Source organism: Rhinolophus ferrumequinum, chromosome 4, assembly GCF_004115265.2.
Source record: "Rhinolophus ferrumequinum isolate MPI-CBG mRhiFer1 chromosome 4, mRhiFer1_v1.p, whole genome shotgun sequence".
NCBI lineage: Eukaryota > Metazoa > Chordata > Mammalia > Chiroptera > Rhinolophidae > Rhinolophus > Rhinolophus ferrumequinum.
Genome location: NC_046287.1, coordinates 2,059,310 through 2,079,876, shown reverse-complemented (window position 1 = coordinate 2,079,876; position 20,567 = coordinate 2,059,310). Strand labels below are relative to the sequence as shown.

At 39.8% G+C, this 20,567-nt stretch overlaps 1 protein-coding gene across 1 annotated transcript in view; it reads left to right on the top strand.

The window, feature by feature from the left end:
* CSMD1 (CUB and Sushi multiple domains 1) overlaps positions 1 to 20,567 on the top strand; it is a 1,609,724-nt gene that overhangs the window by 1,128,948 nt on the left and 460,209 nt on the right. The window contains exon 8 of the mRNA XM_033104535.1: positions 9,274 to 9,361. Within this exon, the coding sequence (XP_032960426.1) occupies positions 9,274 to 9,361 (88 nt within the window). The remainder of the gene's footprint in view (positions 1 to 9,273; positions 9,362 to 20,567) is intronic.

The following is a 20,567-nucleotide window of genomic DNA, read 5'->3' as shown; positions in this document are numbered from 1 at the left end:
TTTTATACATGTATGTATATTCCTGACATCAATTACATATTGAGATTTACCCCCCTTATTTTCTATCGTATTTCCAGGTTATTGGCCTGGCGTTTTACATCTGTGCAAAGTTGTGTAAATTGGTCCAGTCAAATGCTGTCCTCACTGGTAGCAGACTGCATGATTAGGTGTCTTGTAACATATCCTTGAGTAGACCCTCCAAATTATTCATGAAGCCCAGGTCCAGAGTCCTTAAATGTGCAGAGACCAGCGCAGAAGAGACGAGCTGTAAGACCTCAAGCTGGGGCCATCTGTTCCCCAGGCAATGGCCCCTGTGCATTGTGGGCCCAGTGGGAGACACAGACACATAGCTCCTGGGTGCTGCCAGGACGCATCCCGGTGACATCTCAGGAGGGCGTGGCACTGGACGGAGAGCGGGAGGAAGCGTGTCAGGCCCGGCACAAACTCTCGTGCTGCTGTGTGTGAGTGTAAGTACAAAACTTACACTGGTTTTGTACTTGCATGGCCTTCACTTTCCATTTATTTGAATGGCAACATAACAGCTCAGTTTAATCTGAAGATATGTAAAGAAACTGCCCCCCCCCAGGACATTTGCTGTCATGGTGCTTCAGTGTCGGAGGGATCACGACTGATGGCATAGCCCTTGTGAGAAATCTACCTGTTCTTCCCTCTGGCAGAACAACCACCTAGAAGGGGCAATGTTAAAGAAGAAAAAAGGCTTAGTGAGCGAACGTGGAGTATTTAAATTTACCTAGACTGTAAGATCCCTGCCGGTAGTAGTTAGGAGAATGTAAGTGTGGGGCAGAAAAGTAAGTGTCCTTTCTACGCCTGTAAGTTCTTCTGGCTGCACTGATAATCAGCATGAGACAGATCGGCAGGAGAAAATGACCAAATGTGTAACGTATATATGGGGGTTCCATAAGAGTAGACACCCGAGGACACGTCTGGCACTTGAGGCTTCTGTGTCACCTTGAGCTGAGGAGAACGGGGTTGAGGTTTGGCACTTGAGAGGGCAGGAAGGCAGTGCACATGGAGATGGACAAGCAAATATCTGGTGAATTAACGTTTGCTGGGCCACCTGTAACAACCAGAAAGGACTTTGATCACATGGGATTTGCTAGGTTCCTCCATGTCAGTCATACCCTAGTTCATATTAAACTGTGGTGATGACAGCTCCCTTCCTGGAGCAGGTCCTCTCGCTACATTATTTTAGGCAGGTGGGGGAAAGGTCAGAGGTGTTCCCTTACTACTTATTAGTTGTGCAATGGTCATTACATTTTGAGAGTTCCTCAAAAATGTATTTGTTACATTATATTTTATTAGAAGCTAAAATATATTTTAGAAAATAAATCACTGTAAATTAAGAGAGAGCTTGATTTAAGACTAATGGCAGTAGAATTGGAAATGAGAGCTGATGGGTGAAATTCAAATGTGATCATTTTGACAGTGGGCATTCAATTATTAGTGTTTTGAACATCAGTGAATTAAAGTCTGTAGTAAGATGAGAGAGAGCCCAGTGAGATAGGGCTGGCATTCCATTCAGTTAGCTGCTTGGGACACCAGGCCTGGGCTTTCACACGAGGGCCGCACGTGCTGCAAATCCAGCTGCCTGTTTCATGGCCAACCCAGATCCGTTCAGCTCAGACCCGAAACACGCCGTTCAAAGCCATGTGTTTTTGACAACTTATTTCTATGTACACTACTCATTTAAAACCCTAATGGTGTGTCAGTAATAAGAATTTATCATTCAATGTCAACGATTCTTGTTTTACCTATTTCTATAAGATTGTAAATATTTGCTTATTATTCTGGGATCAAGACCAAGTACTGGTAGAGACTGCAAATATTTAGTTGAAACAGAAAAGTACCAAAAAATCTGTTATGCATGTAGAAATGTCCCATATGATGCTGTGTTAAGTCAAAATAATCCTGTTATAGCTAAATGAAAGAAATTACTGCAATAGCAAAATGTTGTTGAAATCAACATTTCATTGCGTTATTGGATTTTGAGGAAGGAGTAATACAGATATGTCTCATGCTGAGGTAAAACCTCTTTGCAAGTCTACAAAGGGATGCATTAAAAACTAGATCTTGCTTTTCATTTCAGTTAAGAAGTACTGAGTCTGTTAAATGTGAAAGGAACACATATCTTTGTTCTCTGTTGACTTATTTCAAACGGCTTTTAGGAGGAAAGTCTGAGGTTCACAGGAGCCTTACACGCACCTGCCTGGGGCGGGGCGTCTGCCATGCACAGGTCGCTGAGGGCCGATGTTCCTCCTGGGGTCCAGCAGAATGGGGCTGTCTGACACCTTCCTGATTGTTACACAGTTGAGAGCACCGGTGACTTCTCTGAAAGTTTACGATGGTAGAATTACCCTTAAAACTAATCCAGCCAAAACGTGTCTTTAGATCCCTAAAAAACTACAAACAATAAAAATATGCTCTAGTAACTTATAGGAGCATTTCACTGTACAGTGTGAGTTTATTTAAATGGCTCTGATTTTGGATTGTTTATTCCAAAGTATACAAACTAAATTTTAATTCAAACAGTGGCATTTAAATGAAGATTTAATAGTCAAGCGACCTACAGTTCTAGAGGTTCTAAGGCTCTAGAGGTGGCTGGTGACCTCATGTGGGGAATGTGAGTCTGGTCCTTTTACTGCAGGAAAATTGCCACCAGCTGGCATTTAAACTAAAGCCCATTGGTTTGAACCACAGAGCTTTCCCATGTATATGGAAATACGGAGAAAACACCGTTTTTTGTTTCACTTTTTGATGCTCAGTGTTTGAGGTTTTTTTTTTTTTTATAATTTCTTAACCAAGAAATTAAAAAAATGATATTTTTTTAAAAACCTCACTTTAACTCACAAGACTCTCTAATATATAATGACTCATTAGCTCATGCAGCAAATGTAGAAGGAACCTGAAATTTTGGAATCAGCTGAATGTAACTGTGGCCTCAATTTTCTTTCCTGTAAAATGGGTTCAGTTTAAAAACATGTGTAAATGATACTTGGAGTTTCTAGCAAATGTTACATGTTTACCTCTACACCATCTTCATTGTAATTAGCATTCTTAGCACTTCATTTCTAATTCTTATTATTTTACTAACGTAATCTTGTCTCCACTAATTTATTTTTCTGTAATTTCCTTTATTACAAAGTAGTGTTGACACTTAAACAGTGTGGGGGCTTAGGGGCACCAACCCCACACATGCAAAAATTTCTGTATAATGTTTGACTCCCCCAAAATATAACTGTTAATAGCCTACTATGGCCCGGAAGCATTACTGATAACATAAGCCGATTAACACATACTCTGTATATTGTATGTATTATACACTGTATTCTTACAATAAAGAGAACTACAGAAAAGAAGTGTTATTAAGACCATCATGAAGAAGAGAAAATACGTTTACAGTTCTGTACAGTAGTTGTTGACACTTCCTTTTTAGTGTTTCCTTCGCAGTAGCATGAGTCTAGCTGTATGGTTTGCCCCAAACAAATTCACGTTGAATTTTAATTCACAGTCACAAGAAATGACCTCAAAGAGCAGGCTAATTTGATGAGAAGCAAATTCCTCACTGCTGTACATACCACCTGTCAATCCTGTGAGCATCTAGTGAGTCACTGTGAGTCAGCATGCTTTGAAAGATTCCTTTAAAGTATCTAGATAGAGAGATAGATGTACATATATATAAAATATATAATATGTACACATTAATATAATTTACACGTTGTAAATAAAAATTCCTTAAAAGACTTTCACCACTACTTTGTATCTGTTCAGCCGCTTGCATGATTTCACATCTTACTTCAGTGTTAGTTAACGATGGCTGCTGAATCTACCCATTGCATATTCCCAGTTTTGATTTTTATCTCAAAGGTTTTGACTAAAGTTTAGTGTATTGATATCTATGGCATGTGTCTTCCGAGATTTGAAAATATGTAACCCAACAAAATTAGAGTTAAAATGATATTGAAATCACTATTTCCTCTCTCTTGAAAATGTTTCTCTGAGGTGCTGGGTATCCTGCTTAAAGCAGATCGATCTCCACGACCCTCTCCAGCTGTGCAGCTTCAATTTTCATAGAAATTAATTGTTCATGATGCTGATGAAATTGGTAGTTGGGATTTATGGAGCTTATTGTTTACTTTCTACATGTTTGTCACCATTTTTTTTTCTGTCATTATCCCATTAAGAGCATGTGTCTCTTTCAGAAAATCGGCCAGATTTTGCATTTTAGTCTCTCAACACTTTTCTGTTATCTTCTGCCATCTGTGAACCATTCAGACTTGTCTAATTCATTCTGTCCTCTCATGTGCTCTCAAAGAATTTCAACAAGTCCCCTTTCTTTAATAAATAAGCGACTTTGGCATTATCTTTGCAAAGATCAGCATATTTTGATCTGACTTGCATGGGTATATCCACTTTCTCTCATTTCTTTCTCCCACCACTATTCCATGTTTGAAGAATAGGCACGGAGGTCGTGATAGACCTGTGTAAGACTTTATGTTGTATGTTAGGACAGTGTGGTACTCTCTAATAGTGAAACAGGGAGTGCACGCAAGTAGACTACTTCTGCTGAAAACAAGCATGGCCCGTGCCCTGGATGAAGCTGCCCTCACTTGACTCAGCAGTAACTTTTGCTGAGGGAAATATAGGAGCCATCTAACTGATGAGGGCAGAAACAAGTGCTGGAAGTGATATTCTGCATTGGGATTTGAATAATTAAAGCTAGAATCTACATAGGAGATCAGTTTTAGAGACGTACTAGTAAACCGCGGCCTATTGAAGGGGAACCCTGCCCTAGCATGTGGCATGGGCCGTGAAACCATGGGGTTGGAGACAAAGTTGTCGGACAGTCAGATTGATGGAAGTTGATTTGCCGGTAGGTTGCGGATCGATGATTTGTTGGAACAGACGCACATGCAGTGGTGTGAAACACACAACATAAAACTTGTGAACCACTCCATGCGTGCAGTTCTGTGGTGTGAAGCGCATTCATGCTGTGGAATGCACCACCGTCCACCTTCAGAATATCCTCTTCTTCCCCTACTGAAATTCTATTCCTGTAACCAGTAATTCCCCGGGCTTTTCTCCCCCAGCTTCTGGCAACCACCACTCTACATTCTGTCTGCGAATTTGGCTGCTCTTCACTTTCAAGCTTTTTGTGTCCTTTGATCTAAAGTTAGACTCTTGTAGTAGCATATAATTCTACATACAGTTGTATGCTGCTTTTTTTCTTTTTTTAGTTTTTTATCCGTTATGTCAGTCTGTGTGTTTTGATTGGGGACTATATTATTCTGCTGTGATAAGCTACCATAGCCTGGGTAACTTAAATAACAAAAAGATATTTTCTCACAATTCTGGAGGCTGGAAGTCTAAGAGTAAGGTGTTGGCAGGGTTGGTTTCTCTGAGGCCTCTCTCCTTGGCTTGGAGAAGGCTCTGTTCTCCCTGTATCTTATATGGTCTTCCACTTCTGTGTGTCCTAATCTCCTTCTGAGGACATCAGTGATTTTGCATTAGGGCCTACCATAATGAAGTCATTTTAACTTAATTCTTCAAAGATCCTATCTCCAAATGCAGCCACATTGTAGGATACTGGAGGTTAGGACTTCAACATATCAATTTTGGAGGGACATACAAGGTGTGCTCAAAAAATACAGTGAATGTTTAAATAAAATGTATTGCAGTAGACACATTACCATTAATCCCCCTCGAAACACTCCCCCTCACTTCAAACACACTTATCCCATCATTCTTGCCACTTTCTGAAGCAGTTCTGGATGTCCTCTTTCATGAGTGTCTTTAGTTGCCCTGTCCTGGCTGCCTCAATGTCCTAAATCAATTCAAAACGTTTACCTTTCATGGTCCTTTTGACTTTGTGAAGAGCCTGAAGTTGTATGGTGCCAGATTCGGTGAGTAAAGTGAATGAGGGCACACTGTAATGTTTTTATTTGACAGAAATTGCAGTACCAGAAGCAATGTGTGACATGGAGCTTTTCTGTTGTGATCACAAAATACGGTGAATGCTGCCGAGTGCCGTCCAACAGAAAGGCAGGGATCTTCAGCATGGGAAGGGGCACATTGAACCTCAATAACCGTGTGTGACGAGTTTCAACTTGTTTGGTGCAGTCGGGTGTGAGCTACGGTTGAGACAAGGTGTGTTTTAAAGTGTGCTATAAATCATCATCCATTACGACAATGCTCTCTGTCACACATCGCTTCTGGTGTGGCAATTTCTGTCAAAAAAACCCCAACCATTATGGTATGTCCTCATCTACCTTATTCACCGGATCTCGCACCGGGAGACTTCTGGCTCTTCCTAAAGTCAAAGTGATTCAGGACAGCGTACCTAAAGGCAGTCATGAAAGAGCACTTCCAGAACTGCTTCAGAAAGTGGTAAGAACAATGGGGTAAGTGTGTTCCAAGTGAGGGGGTGTATTTTGAGGGGGATTCATGGCAGTGTGTCTTTTACTGTGAAACTTTTTAGAATTTAAACATCCACCATATTTTCTTATTACACCTCGTAATTTATTCCGTGCAGAGAGTAGATTCCGCACACATTCAAAGAAATTACTGAAAAGAAAGCACTTATTTTTACCATTCTCTTTTTTATTTCTCTATGTCTTAACAGCCTTTTGTGACTCATTTCCACCATTAATATCTTCTTTGGGTTTAGCTGATTTTTTTTTTTTTTGTAGTGACACATTGCGATTCTCATTTCTTTCTGTATATTCTATAGATATTTTCTTTTTGTGGTTGCCATTGAGATTACACATAATATCCTAAAGTTTTCAGTCTATCTTAAATTGATACCAACTTAACTTCATTCGCATACAGCACCCCCAGCGCTTTATACTGTCTATATCACAGATCACATCCCTATATATCATGTACCTAGTAACATAGATTTATAATTATTTTTATGCATTTGTCTTTAAATCCTGCAGAAAATGAAAATGTGGAGTTGCAAATCAAATATACATAATGTTTTTGTTATTTTTTATTTCTCCCTTTATTTACATTTACTAGAGAACACTGTATTTTCATAGGGCTTTGAGTTATTATGTAGTATCCTTGCATTTCAACTTGAAAAATTCCTTTTAGCATTTCCTGTAAGGCAGGTATAATAGTATAGTAATGAACTCAGTTAGCTTTTGTTTGTCTGCTAATGTCTTACTTTTTGTCTCATTTTTGAGGGACTTTTATGCTCCATACAGAATTCTCAGTTGACAATGTTTTTCTTTCAGCAGTTGAATATATTAACTCACCGCCCTCTGGTTTACAAAGTTTCTGCTGAGAAATTGACTGATAGTTTTACCGGGGACCCCTGTTTGTGATGAGTTACTTTTCTCTTTCTGCCTTCAAGATTTTTTGTTGTTGTGTTTTGGCAGTTTAGTGTATATCTGATTGTGGGTCTCTCTGAATTTATCCTACTTGGAATTTGTTGAGCTCATTAGGTTTGTATATCTATGTCTCCCCTAATTTCAACTGTGTTTAGCTATTATTTATGCAAATGCATATTTAAAATCTTCATCTAGCAAGTCCAGTGCATGTGTTGCTCTAGGGGCTATTTCTGGAGATTAATTTTGTTCTTTGAATAGGCCATGTTTTTCTGTTTTTTGTTTTTTTGTGTTTTATTTTTTTTTCCTTATGATCTTTGTTAAAAGTTGGGCATCTGAAAGAAGCAGCTGCTTATCCCAGTCTTTGCAGAAGGGTATAGAAGACCTTTACCCTGATGGTGGGCCCCTGAGCCTGGAGATCAGCCTGTGTGGGTCGGGGTGTGTGTGTGTGTGTGTGTGTGTGTGGGTCTGGGTGTGTGTGTGTGTGTGTGTGTGTGTGTGTGTGTGTGCGCTCCCCTCTCCCTTCCAAGCTGCTCTGAATATCCCAGTGTCCCCAAGAGCCTCACCCCAGCTTCTTCTCAGGGTCTTAGATGTTCTGTTGTGTCCCTCGGCCTGTGATTTCGTGCCCCCAGGTACCCACAGGGCTGCAGTCCATGTGCAGTTTTTATATGCAGTGCTGTCCATCGCCTCCCGTGGTTTCCACTGCCCTTCCCCCCTTGAGCTCCATGTCAGTCCCTCTAGCAGCCCACACACAGGCCAGAACATTGAAGACAAGTTCCTTTTAGTCCCTCTGTCCCCAGGAACGGAACTGGGAACGGGCCACTTCCTCTTCACCTTCACTGTGCCCTGTGTGTGGGACGAGGACGAGTCCAAATTGCATAAAATTTTCTAACACTGTGAACGTGGCTTTTTCTTCACTGGGCATTTGTTTGGTTGCTGTGGGTCTGAGTGGTTTCCAGAGCTCCTAAAGAGTTAGTTCAGTCAGTCTGTAGTTATTCATTTGATGTTTCCACAGGAGAACGACAGCCTGGGCCTTCTTATTCTGCCATCTTACTGTTGTCGCTGCCCAACTTGCTGGGTTATTTGTAAATGAATCTGAGAAAAGGCAATTCCATCTTTCTTTCCAGAAATTTGCTCAATAGTTGGCTTGTGACTCAGTTCAGTGTAGCGTGAGGAAGTCTGTAAGAGAGCTTCTGGGAAGACGTCACTGTGAGCTAACAGAGACCATCTCTTTTTTAATCCAGCTTCGGTTGGTGTAGAAAAACCAAATAGGGCAGAATGGGTGTTGGAGTGGCAACCATTCTATCAAATAAGAAAACAGGTCCTTAGAAAACTACTCTGTGACTGTCCAACATCCCACCAGGAGGAAAGGCTCTTCATAGAACAGATTCAGGAGATAGATCAGCACATCTGTACAAGAAAACCAGTACTTGTTTTAGTTCAATGATGAACACGTTGGATGTTTAAAATATGTTATAACAGGTAATATTATTTAAAATATCTCTTGTCTAGATCTTAATAGATAATTAACAATTCTGTTTCATCCGTGGGGGATGAATGAAGTCTTTCCTCTGTGTAAACTTAGGCATTTTCACCATGCTCTCTTTCTTCCCATCATGCTAATAATTGTAACCTGTCATGAGGTTGATCACAAGGAACAAATTTTTTAAAATTAAGTTTTGACCTCTTCAGTAGAATTAAGGTTCAAAAGAATGCTGAGATCTTTTCACTGGATAAGGAGTCTTTCTTTTTTAGGAGTAAGAATAAAGGTTTATTTTAATGAAGCTAAACTCTCTTAATTTTTAAAGAAATCATATTTTACGTCATAATAATTTAAGAACTAAATTTGCCTAATACAAATTTGTTACCTGGGTATTTCCTCAGCAGCTACACAAAATTATAACAATGTTTCTTTCTATTATAGTGAGTCAAGGGGGTGTTGCTTTGGTCTCTGACATGTGTCCAGATCCTGGGATTCCAGAAAATGGTAGAAGAACAGGAACCGACTTCAGGTAGGAGATTACGTAATGATTTGAAAAGTCTGTTATTTTCTAACACATATATAATTTCAGCTTGTCATTTTTAACTCTGTTGTCCTTCTGAGGTAAAGATACAACTTCCCAATTATTATGAAGCTTTGTTATTTGTAGAACTCTAAAATATATTGTGCTGAAAAATTCCAGGTACTCTACAGTTGATGCCTTTCATTGTATGAGCCAGTATTAAAAATTAACTCAAAATGTATATGATCAAAATTTCTCTCCATGATATTTTTTTTTCTGTTCTTAATTTAACTTCCCATATTCTAATGTATTTCAGTTAATGTTTTAAAAAAACAGATGGGACAAAAATTTAACTATCACTTCATAATTCATTACATAAACTTTCACAATGATGACTCTAAGTGGCAGTCAGTGCATTTTCAGAAAATGTTCTGATTCATTTTACTAGGCTCACGATGAACTGGAGGTGATTTCTAGTCTTTATAAATGTTGCAGTGCTAATAGTGCTATTTCTTTGGATTTTTATTGTTTTCAGTTATTTCAGGACACTTAACATTTGCCAAGTCACCCCTCATGGATACTTGCATTAAGGGTAAACTGCCAAATCAAAACGTAAAGGGGAAAATAAATGTGTTTTTGCCTCCTTATAATCTCACCATTTTTGACAGAGAATCAAAAAAAAAAGCGTAGAGAGTTTAGTCTATTAAAGTGAGCTAGAAATAGAAAGAAAGTAGTGATATTGTTAGAGAAGGAAGAAGGAATGTTACCCATTGAAACTGAGGTGAATGGTATTTTCTAAAAGGATAGAGAAAGAATAAACCTGTGTGTAGGGCAGGTGTGAGGAAGTTGGTAAAATGATATTTTTTACATGCAGAGGAAAGGGAAGTACAGATTTCCTGTAGAACTAAGTATAAATGTAAATATTATTTTCCCATCTATGTGTGTGCGTGTGCACGTATGTATTTATAACTGTGTAGGCTGCTTCTCCTCGCTCCTTGACACTGGCAGACTGTTGACCTAGTAGTAGTGCCTGCTGTGTTTAAAATAGAATAGTAAGTTGGAATGGATATTACTTAAATATCACAAATTTTGAGTGATATGTTAAAGAACACTTAGTGATTTTAGTTCAGGTTCCTTTGAAACAGAGCCTCAGATGGGGATTCTTAATCAAGTGATTTTTAGAAACGTGTTCTCTGGAGACAGGGAGTGAAAGAGGCAGGATGGGGTCAGAGTAAAACTAAGAGGAAGCTTGTTTTAACTGGAGATGAGCTTCCGTGTGTTCCCCTGGGTGTTCTGGAGCACAGATTGTATCCAATGGCTGGCTCCACCAGTGGTGCCCACTCCCCTGCCCGTCCATCACTGGCTTCCTTTGTTTGGCTCAACGAAGTTCCCCAGAGCAAGAGCTGGTTCAGAGCCATTGTTCTCCAGGGTGTGTGGTGTGTCCAGTGGGTGTGGTGGTCAGAAGGATGCCAGTTTCCAATAGCATATAGCCAGTTAAAGGCATTCAAGGATGTTATCTCTTTTGAAAATGAAGCAAATAGGTGAAATTTAAACATTCTTGCTATAACCAATAGAGCTTTCTGTCCTATATATTCCTTTCTTATCTCAACAGTCACCTCCCCCATTTTCCCCCAGGCAAGAAAACATGTTTGACATTTTTTCTGACTTCCAAAGAACCTTACACACCCCTCCATTACAGTTCATGTTCACGTAGCTTCATTATCTGTTTGCACATGCCCATTTTCCCACCCAACTGAAGCTTCTCTAGGAAAGGGGGTAATGTCTTATTCATCTCTGCCTCCTTAGTGATTGAAACAGAGACCAGCACAAAAGAACTCAACATGTACTTGTCAAGAGCACTTGTGTATGAGGGGAAGTGCCCATTCAGTATTCTTCCCAGGAATCTAGAAACTTCCTTGGTTTATTTGGCAGAGCTGTTTTAAAACAAAGTGAATTAAATTATATCTGACAGTACCCTACAGTTCAAATTGCACCCTGTGGTAAAGAGAGCCAGAGGAAATGCTTCATCTTTAAAACCTAGAAAGGAATTCAGAAACACTCGGGCTGGTCTCTATTTACTAGCATGAGTGCAATAATGAAACATTATTATCTTAGGTGAATAAGCTGGCCTTTGCTCTATTTCATCCTTATAACAGCCATCTTTCAGAAGAAGTTTAACTTCAGGGTCTGCTTTAGCTTTGAGGGACGTGCTGAGGCACCTGGGAAAAGCCAAGCTGGGCAACACGGAAGGGATGAAGGACCTGCTCTCAGACGGGACTTGAATCTTCCACTTTCATAGTGTCCTGGGCAATCTCTGTTTTGGTTTACAAGTCTTCAAGTTCATGGCAGTCAATAACATAACATCTAGGAAAACGATTTGAAAGACTAAATTTTCCACAGAAGCAGCTATGTAAGTGTAGAATATTTCTGCCATCTATGGGTGTGTGTGTGTGTGTGTGTAAACATATATATATATATATATATGTATGTATATATATATATATATATATGTATGTATATACATATATGTGTGTGTGTATGTGTGTATATATATATATATTAAGTTGGTGCAAAAGTAATTGCGGTTTAAAAGGTTAAAAATAATGGCAAAAGTCTCAATTACTTTTGCACCAACCTAATATATATATATATATATATATATATATATATATATATATACACACACACACATATATATATCAGAGACACACACACACACAAAAAAAAACCCTGTGGGAAGCTAGTTCTAGTAGGTTTTTTATATATTTCGTAGGACTTTCTCCCTAGATGATCCTATCTACTAAAAATAAAGGCAGTTTTAATTTTTTTCTTTCTAATCTGAATGTGTTGCCTGAAGGCACTGACTAGAAATGTATTACGAGGTTGAATAGAACTGGTGAGATATTCTTGCCTATTTCTTTTATCAGGTTGAGGAAGTGCCCTTCTATTTTCAGTTTGTTGGAAGTTTTTATTAGAAATGTATATAAAATTTTGTCAAAAGCTTCTCTACATCTGTTGGGCTTGATCTTTTTTGTTTAGTTTGTTAATGTGATTACACTGATTTTTTGACTTTGCATTCTGAGATAAAATTCATTTGTTTATGGTGTATGATCCTTTTTATATACTTTTGGATTTGATTTGACTTTTTTTCAGATTGTTTGCATATATGTTCATAAGAGACATTGGCCTGTTGACTTTCGTTGTAATGACTTAATCTGGGTTTCCTGTAAGAGTAATACTGGTCTCATAAAATTAATTGGAAATATTTTTTCTTTTTGACTATCCAGGAAGAGTTTGTGTAGAATTGGTAATACTTGGGAGAGTCATCGCAGAAGCGATCTGGAATTGGAATTTTATTATGAGAAGGTTTTTTAATTAGAAATTCAATTTGTTTTCTACTTGCAGGCCTCGTCAGGTTATATGTCTCTACTTGAGTGAGCTTTGACAGTCTGTATCTTTTTTTTTTTTTTTTAATTTATTGGGGTGACAATTGTTAGTAAAATTACATAGATTTCAGGTGTGCAATTCTGTATCACATCATCTATAAATTACATTGTGTGTTCACCACCCAGAGTCAGTTCTCCTTCCATCACCATATATTTGATCCCCCTTATCCTCATCTCCCACCCCCCACCCCCCTTACCCTCTGGTAACCACTAAATTACGTTCCCCAGATTAATTTTCAAACCCCGTGGCCATCCTGTGGTCACCGACTGCCCTCCAATCCCCTCACCCTCCCCCAAAGAGGAAAAACTGAGGGTTGCTAGTCTGTATCTTTTAACACATTTTTCAACTTCATCTAAGTTGTCAAATTCATTGGCATAAAGTTATTAATAATATTCCCTTATTATCCTTTAGAGCAGTAATGATATCACAGTTCTAATTCTTGATGTTGGTGATTTGTGCTTTCTATTTTTTTACCTGATTTTTCTCTATTGATTTTACTTGTCTTGTATTCTATTCATGTCTGCTCTAGTTTCATTATTTTCTTTCTTCTGATTATTTTGCGATTTATTTGCTCTTTCTTTCTCATTTCTTATGATTTAAGCCACGTTCTAAAGTCCTGTTTTTTTCTAATGAGGGTGGTTAGTGCTATAAATTTCACTCAAATAACTGCTTTAACTGCATCCCAGAAACTTGATGTTTTCCTTTTCTTACAGTTTACAATACTGCAATTTTCCCTTCTGATTACTTCTTTGATTCATGGGTTATTTCAAAGTGTGCTATGTAGTTTCCAAATATCTAGGGATTCTCCAAAGAACATTGTGGTCAGAGAACATACTTTGTATTACTTAAATTCCTTTAAATTTATTGCGAATTGTTTTCTCACCTAGAATATGCTCTATCTTGGCAAAAACTCCATTTGTACTTGGAAAAGAATATATTTCATCATAGTTGGGAGTGTTCTGTAAATGTCAATTAGGTCACATGGTTGACAGACTTGGTCCAAGTCTTTAATACCCTTACTGATTTTCTTACCATTCCATCTGTCATTGAAAGAGGTGTATCGAAATCTTCCACTACAATTGTGAATTTTCTATTCCTTACCACAGTTTTACCAGTTTTTGCTTCATGGATTTTTGAAGCTAGGTTATTTGAAGTGACTCTCTTTATCCCTGGTATTATTTTTTGTTCTGATATTTTTTCTTGTGTTAGCATAGCCACTCCAGCTCTCTTTTGATTGTTAGTATGGTAACACTATATATGGACACATAACTGCTTATGCACTCAATCTGTTAACTACATTTTTTTATTAAAACATTTAAAAATATTCTGCCTTCACATATTGTTAAAAAAGGAATGAATATTTTAATAACCTTTTTCAAATAATTATGCTTATTCTTCTTTGATATTATCATAAAAATTGAAAAATGGTATTTTTATACATGTTACCTGCAATGTGGAATATGAAATCACAAAAATAAACATATGTACATCTTTACACTAATTTTTGTTGATCTAGCTTCCACCTTGAATTACTTTTTATACAGGCGTGGTTTTTTACCATCATGCATGGGTCATTGGAAAATAATGATTCATTGAGTTACGAGTTCTTTCAAATGTTTATGGATTTCAAAACATAATATTAAAAACATCACATTTGTTAATATCACTGTATATCTTATCAGAAAGAAATCTGTAAATATTGAGAAGCTATAAAACTCATGGTGGCAGACATAAATTTTCAAAAATTCTAATTTTTATTAGACAATTGAAGCTTATCATTAGCTACAAATTTTGTCAGTTATTTTTCTCCAATAAAAGGCTCATTGCCCATTTTTAACATGTCTGACAAATAATAGATTCTTAGCCATAATAACTTATCGGTGATTCTTTCAAATAAAAAGGTGTTCCCTGAAAATAAAACAGTAATTCAGCTCACGATTTAAAATTTTCAATGTAGATCAGAGACGCATTATGTATTCAAGTGTCAAGATTTATTAAAATTAATAATTTTTCCTGCTTCATTCAGGAATTTAAGTGATACTTCTCTCTCTCTCACTTGCTCGGCGCTGTTACCTTGATTCGTGTTTCTGTCACTATCAGTTTTGCTCACCATTGCTTTTACATCAGCAGTGGAAATAACACACATGAAAGGGGATGTAATGTCGTAGTGTTATTATAAAACTATCGGACCCACCGAGAAGGTTTCACTCCCCAGTCCAAGCATCTGTGAGCCATATCTTGAGAAGAGGTGCGTTAAATACTTGAGTTGACTCTCTGTTGCCTAAAAATTTGTAGGAGTTATAACAAGAAAGAACATATGAGGGAAAGAAACATGCTATTCAGATATTTGCTATATTGCAACTAAATTAAAACTCAGTATCATCCTGCTTGTAGTTTGGGATGATGCAGTGGTCCTGGGCAGAAGAAATGCAAGGTCTCTACTTGCTTACTGACCCTCCACCCGTTGACAGAAGGATCCATGAGTGTTCCCATGCAAGCTGGAAGATCATGGCCATGGAAAGATACGTCATGACCATTAAGTGAAATGACACGTGAATGTGCCTAGCATATAATAAACTCACTATAGATATTGCTGCTTTAATCAGAGGGAGGGTATTCGTAATTGTTTTGAGTCTTTTTAAGACTTCTTAATGAAAGGCAATTCAGTTCTGTCTAAATTCTTATAATCAAAACTAATGACTAACATATAATCCAAACTAATGACCAACATTGTCAATATAAGTGGATAAAATTCATTTGTAGTTAGCACTGTAATTATATGTAATTTGGGGCTGTTTTCATTTGCAAAGAATTCAATTTATTAGGTTGGTAAAATACTCCTCATGTCATTTAATGTATACTGTTATTCTAGATTCTTCAGAAATCTTTTTTTCCATAGACAATCTAGCTGTTAACTCCAGGATTATCCATAAAGAATTGTAGATAAATGAATCCCAAAATGCAAAGCTTTCTTGTTTGAATTCAGATCAATTTTGGAACAGTTGTCTGAATATTCCTCACCATTGACCACTTGGTAAAAGACAACGTATATTCATTAGAACTGCAGGCTCCTGAGTAGATTGTTGGAAGAATTCAGACACCAGTATACGGAATGGAGCTGGAATGGGGGGGGGAGACTTATGCGTGTACACTGGTACCTAGCATCTATCTGTCTCGCATGCTTACTGGATGTGCCCCCTATGTACAGGCAGATACAGTTATCCCCAGTTTGGCAAATACAGCTGTTGAAATAGTTGCAGTTGTGATTTGAAACGATCTCACTGACCGCAATGCCCCTCTTGACCTAAACAGGTTGTACTAAGAGAATGATAATGACTGAATTTTTCACACCTGCTATGCAGGAGCTCTGGGTGAGGGTATGCCGTCTGCGGGCATCACAGAGTAGACAAGTGAGGGGTCGAGATACTGCTGGAATCCAGCCCCGGGCCGAGCACACTAGGTCATGCCCCTTAGCCTGGGTTGTCTGTGCTCAGCAAGGTTTCCTTGTGCCAGCTGACTACTGAGAGGGGATGTCACGTGCTAATTTGCTAAAGGATCCACACAGGTGACAGCAGCCATGCTACACCCTGCCACACGGTATGGGGTCTTTATATATAAAATGTAAATATTGTATATGTTTATATCCTTACATAAATATTATATATATACGCATACATACCCACAAGTTACAGAATCCTGAGATCTATCCTTTAAAAATTCTTTATCGCATCTAAGAGATGCTGATATTGGATTTCAGGACTTCCCTGATTTCTCTAGAAGGGGGCTCTTCATCTCCTTCCGCGGCCCGCTGTCCTTTCCTTCTGTATGTGCCCCTCTCACTAACCTCCATGGCCAACCCGCATCTAGCACCAATGCTGGATTTACCCAGGCGGCATCATCTGCCCTCAAACTCCCTCGTCCTCAGTTCCCACTGCTGCCCTCAGTGTTCCGTCTCGCTGCTTTCCATTCTTGCTCATGTTCTTGAGCGACAGCTCCTGCTGCACCTACACCGCCCATGGCGGCTCTTCTCAGCTGAGCAGGGCAGACTAACACAGAAACAGGTGCAGGGCTCGGAGAAGCGGAATTGGGGAGCGCTCACACATGACCCCTGGTCCCCCCGGGGCTGACTTGTTATGAGCTAGAGTACGTCCTGCCACCTCTGCCCTCCGCACCCACACTGACTTCTATTTGTAGGACGAGGGGTCTTCCCCCCACCTGGCTCTGCCCAGTTACCCCAACTTTTCCAGCACCTCGAACTTGTGCCATGGATTTAGGGTTCTGTCATCTTAGAGTCATCTGGAGTGAAGAAACATACATTTATGTTGCAGTTATGTTTTTGTCACGTTGGATCGTGAGATTCTGAAGGAAAGAGGACAGGCTGTATTGATTTTATTTCTTATTACTGATCCGAAGACATAGTACTTCTTTTTTCTGTTGAATTGTATTAAATTGAAGCTAACAAGCCTGTCCCTAGAGATGTCAGCTCATACATAGCCTGGCGTAGTATCCACCTAAGCCAATTAAGTAACCACCATCGGTCGGAGGACAGATTATCAACCTTTCTTAAAACGTGACCCACACTCAAAAGGGAGTTGAAAGAGTGATACTTATGACTTCAAAACTAGGTCTGTAATCGACATTATTCACATTTATATATCACCATTCCAGCTAAGAGTTGTTCTGTATCTTAGCACAGTGTTTTTCTCCAAGGGATCTCACATAAATGCACTTTATAAAGTTAAGGGGTGTCAAATGGAATTACGTGTCATCAGATGGAAGGAGAAACTGAGGTACTTCAAGGAGGAATTACATGATCAATGCAAAGCAGGAAAAAATCCATAACCCAGGTCTCTTAATAAAAGTGCTGCCCATTTCTACTAATTTCCATATCCAACTCTCTTTCTCTTCTTGTAACGTGATGCTGGTTTTATTTGCAGTTCTGAGCGTGTTGCTGCAAGGAGTTTCGTGATTTCTCCATGACAGGCGAATGTCAGGGACAAGGGCCACCTGTTTCTTATTACATGAAAATATAAAGAATTGCACTTGAACATAGTATATAAACCAGAAACTAGACTTTTTTTTTCCCCTTCAGAATGCTTTTTATTAAGTTGTTTCACTGACTTTTTTTTTTTTATTTCATATAATGAGAGGAATTAGAGAAACACAGGTAAATTGTAAGCTACTGCCAGTTTTGTTTTTGGGGCATTCAAGGGTCTCATTGAGGTGATGTTGTCTTCTCAGTGGTTGGGGAGACTAGTGGAGAGAGATCTGGGGAGCCCTGGCTCTCTCCATCCTGTACAGCCACCCATTTCATAGTTTTGTTGAATTTTTTCTTTCTTCCTATTTAAAATTACTATAATGGAAAATCCAATTATTCTTTGAAGTGGGGCAGATGCATAAACTGAAATCCTGGCATCCTACTTAATATCAGTTCCCCGTTAGCTCTTCTTTGTCTCTCTGATTCTATTTATTTACTTCCGATGTCCTCCAGCCGCCACCCCTCGCCCAGTGTCGCTGAGAGATGCTGGGTCACATGGGGGACGTGGGTGAGGAGGTCTCAGCAGACCCACTGCCTTTCCTTCAGGTCTGTCCAGTGTCTCTCTGAAACGGGCTCTCACGCACACTGCCCCCACCACTCTCCCCTCCGCTTACTTTGCTTCCTAGCTCCGACCACCCTCCAAAGTTCCTTCTGTCTAGTCATGATTCTAATGTAATACACCTCCTGCATGGGTGTTATCTCTCTTCCCTCACCCGCAAGAGTGGGAGCTCTGTAAGGAACAGACTTGCTTTTATTATTATTGTATTCCCAGCACCAAGCACCGTCCTTGGTTCACGGCGAGTGTTCAGTACATAGTGCTTAAATCAAATGATTTTCCTCTTACGAAAGGAATGCGTTTATAGCTACATATTGTAAGGCAATGGTAAAGGTTGATTTGACATGCAGAATTGTGATTTACAGGCAAATGTTCAGGAATCTAATTATTCCAAAGACGATAGCTACCATGCATTTCCTCTAAATTCTGTAGAAGGCACTGAGCCCCTACTGTTTGCCAGATGGTTTATGCACATCAACTGCTAATCTTCCTAACAAGAAGGAAATATAGATGCCATTATTACTATTATTAAGAGATTATTAAATTATGCAGCCTGCTTTTTTCCCATCAATAAAAAAGAAAAATCAGTTCACTAACAAAAGGGGTCCAGTTCTGGGGTTGTGATGTACAGCATGGTCTTCTCGAAAGTTGCGAAGAGAGTAGATCGGAAAAGTTGTCACCACACAAAATAGGTTACCCAGGAAGTGCTGGAGGTGCTAACTAACCCTGTCGTGCTCCTCGTTTTGCAGTACAGACGTGTATCACGTCTTCACCTCGTGCGCCTTAAGCTTGCATACTACTACATGTCAGGTATAGCTCCATAAAGCTGGGCAAGATGGATGAATGATTATTTAAAAATAGGATTAAATCAATATTTAGTGGTTTGTTAATAAGAAACATTTTCAAACTGTAATGGGAGCAGGAGGAAATTTTAAAAACACTCAAGCGAGGTTTCTTGGAAAATTTCCCTCCTTAAGACGTAACCCCTTGCACTCAGTTCAGTGTTGCAAAGGGCACAGTGGGAGAGCTGCCTGTTACTGTTTGAGGCCCAATCTGAGCCCGTTTTTCTCACCTGGGAGGTGGGAATGAGGCATCCACCGCGTGGCTTTCCCGTGGGAGCCTCGCCGAGGCCTGTCACTGAGGAAGTACTTCATGCCTGGTCTCCTTCCCTGCTTCCCATGTCTGCTTGGCTCCCTGCCAGGTTTGACCTGTTCACAAACAAAATAGTATCTGCTGGTGGGTTGTCCTGCACCCCAGACCTGCCTGCTCGCAGACGAGGCGGGCGCTGTCCAGAGGCTGAGCAACTCTGTCCCCTTCCTTCCGCCCTCCCGTCCCCTCAGCCACCCCGGACACCTCCTCCCTGGTTTCTCGCTCAAGCTGCAGAGGACAGAGAGTAGCCGATCACACACGTCCTGGTCCAGACGCTGTGGGGCAGCCTTGGGGTTCCTGATCTCAGTGGGGAAAGGCCAGGAGTCCCCTGGGAGATTGTCCAGAAGGGGAGAGGGGCTTCGCCTGCTCTCACAAGGAGACCGGAGCACTTGGCAGAAGGGCATGAGGGCAGCTCTGCCAGGGGTGACCAGCACCCGCCCCTGCCTGCCTGTCCCTTCCTGAAACGTGTCATCTGGACTGCTGTGCAAGCGCTTCTGCCTCGTAGGAACGGTGTGTGATCCGTGTGACAATGTATCTCCTGCTTTGTCAGACACCAGAGGCTCTTGTTTGTAATAGTGGGTTCCCACGGATCTGTAACATACTCAGGAGGTTTAACTGAAATTTCCTCACGGGAAGAGTTTCACGTTTGTCTAATGCCCAGCTTCTGACAGCTGGTCACAGTCTGAAGATCCCCTGCTGGTCACCTGAAGCCTCTTTGAAAAGCGTTGTCATCACTTGTTCCTGGGACGTGCCTTTTCTTCCGATCACTGTGGGGGGTCTTTGTTGGTCTGTTGTTAACATACGGTGTCTGAAATCCTATGAAATATTAGTTTCTTTTCTTTCCTTACCCTAGAGAGCTCCATCTACTCTGTGCTGCATTTTTAGTGGTGCTAAATTGCCTTAAGACTTGAGGAGAAGGGTCTAAAAATTGTCCCTGTAAAAAGAGAAAATGACCCAGAAGTGACACATGGTGTGAAAATCAAAGGCTAATGAAGGCATCCCAGTCTTCATGGCAGTGTCACGTT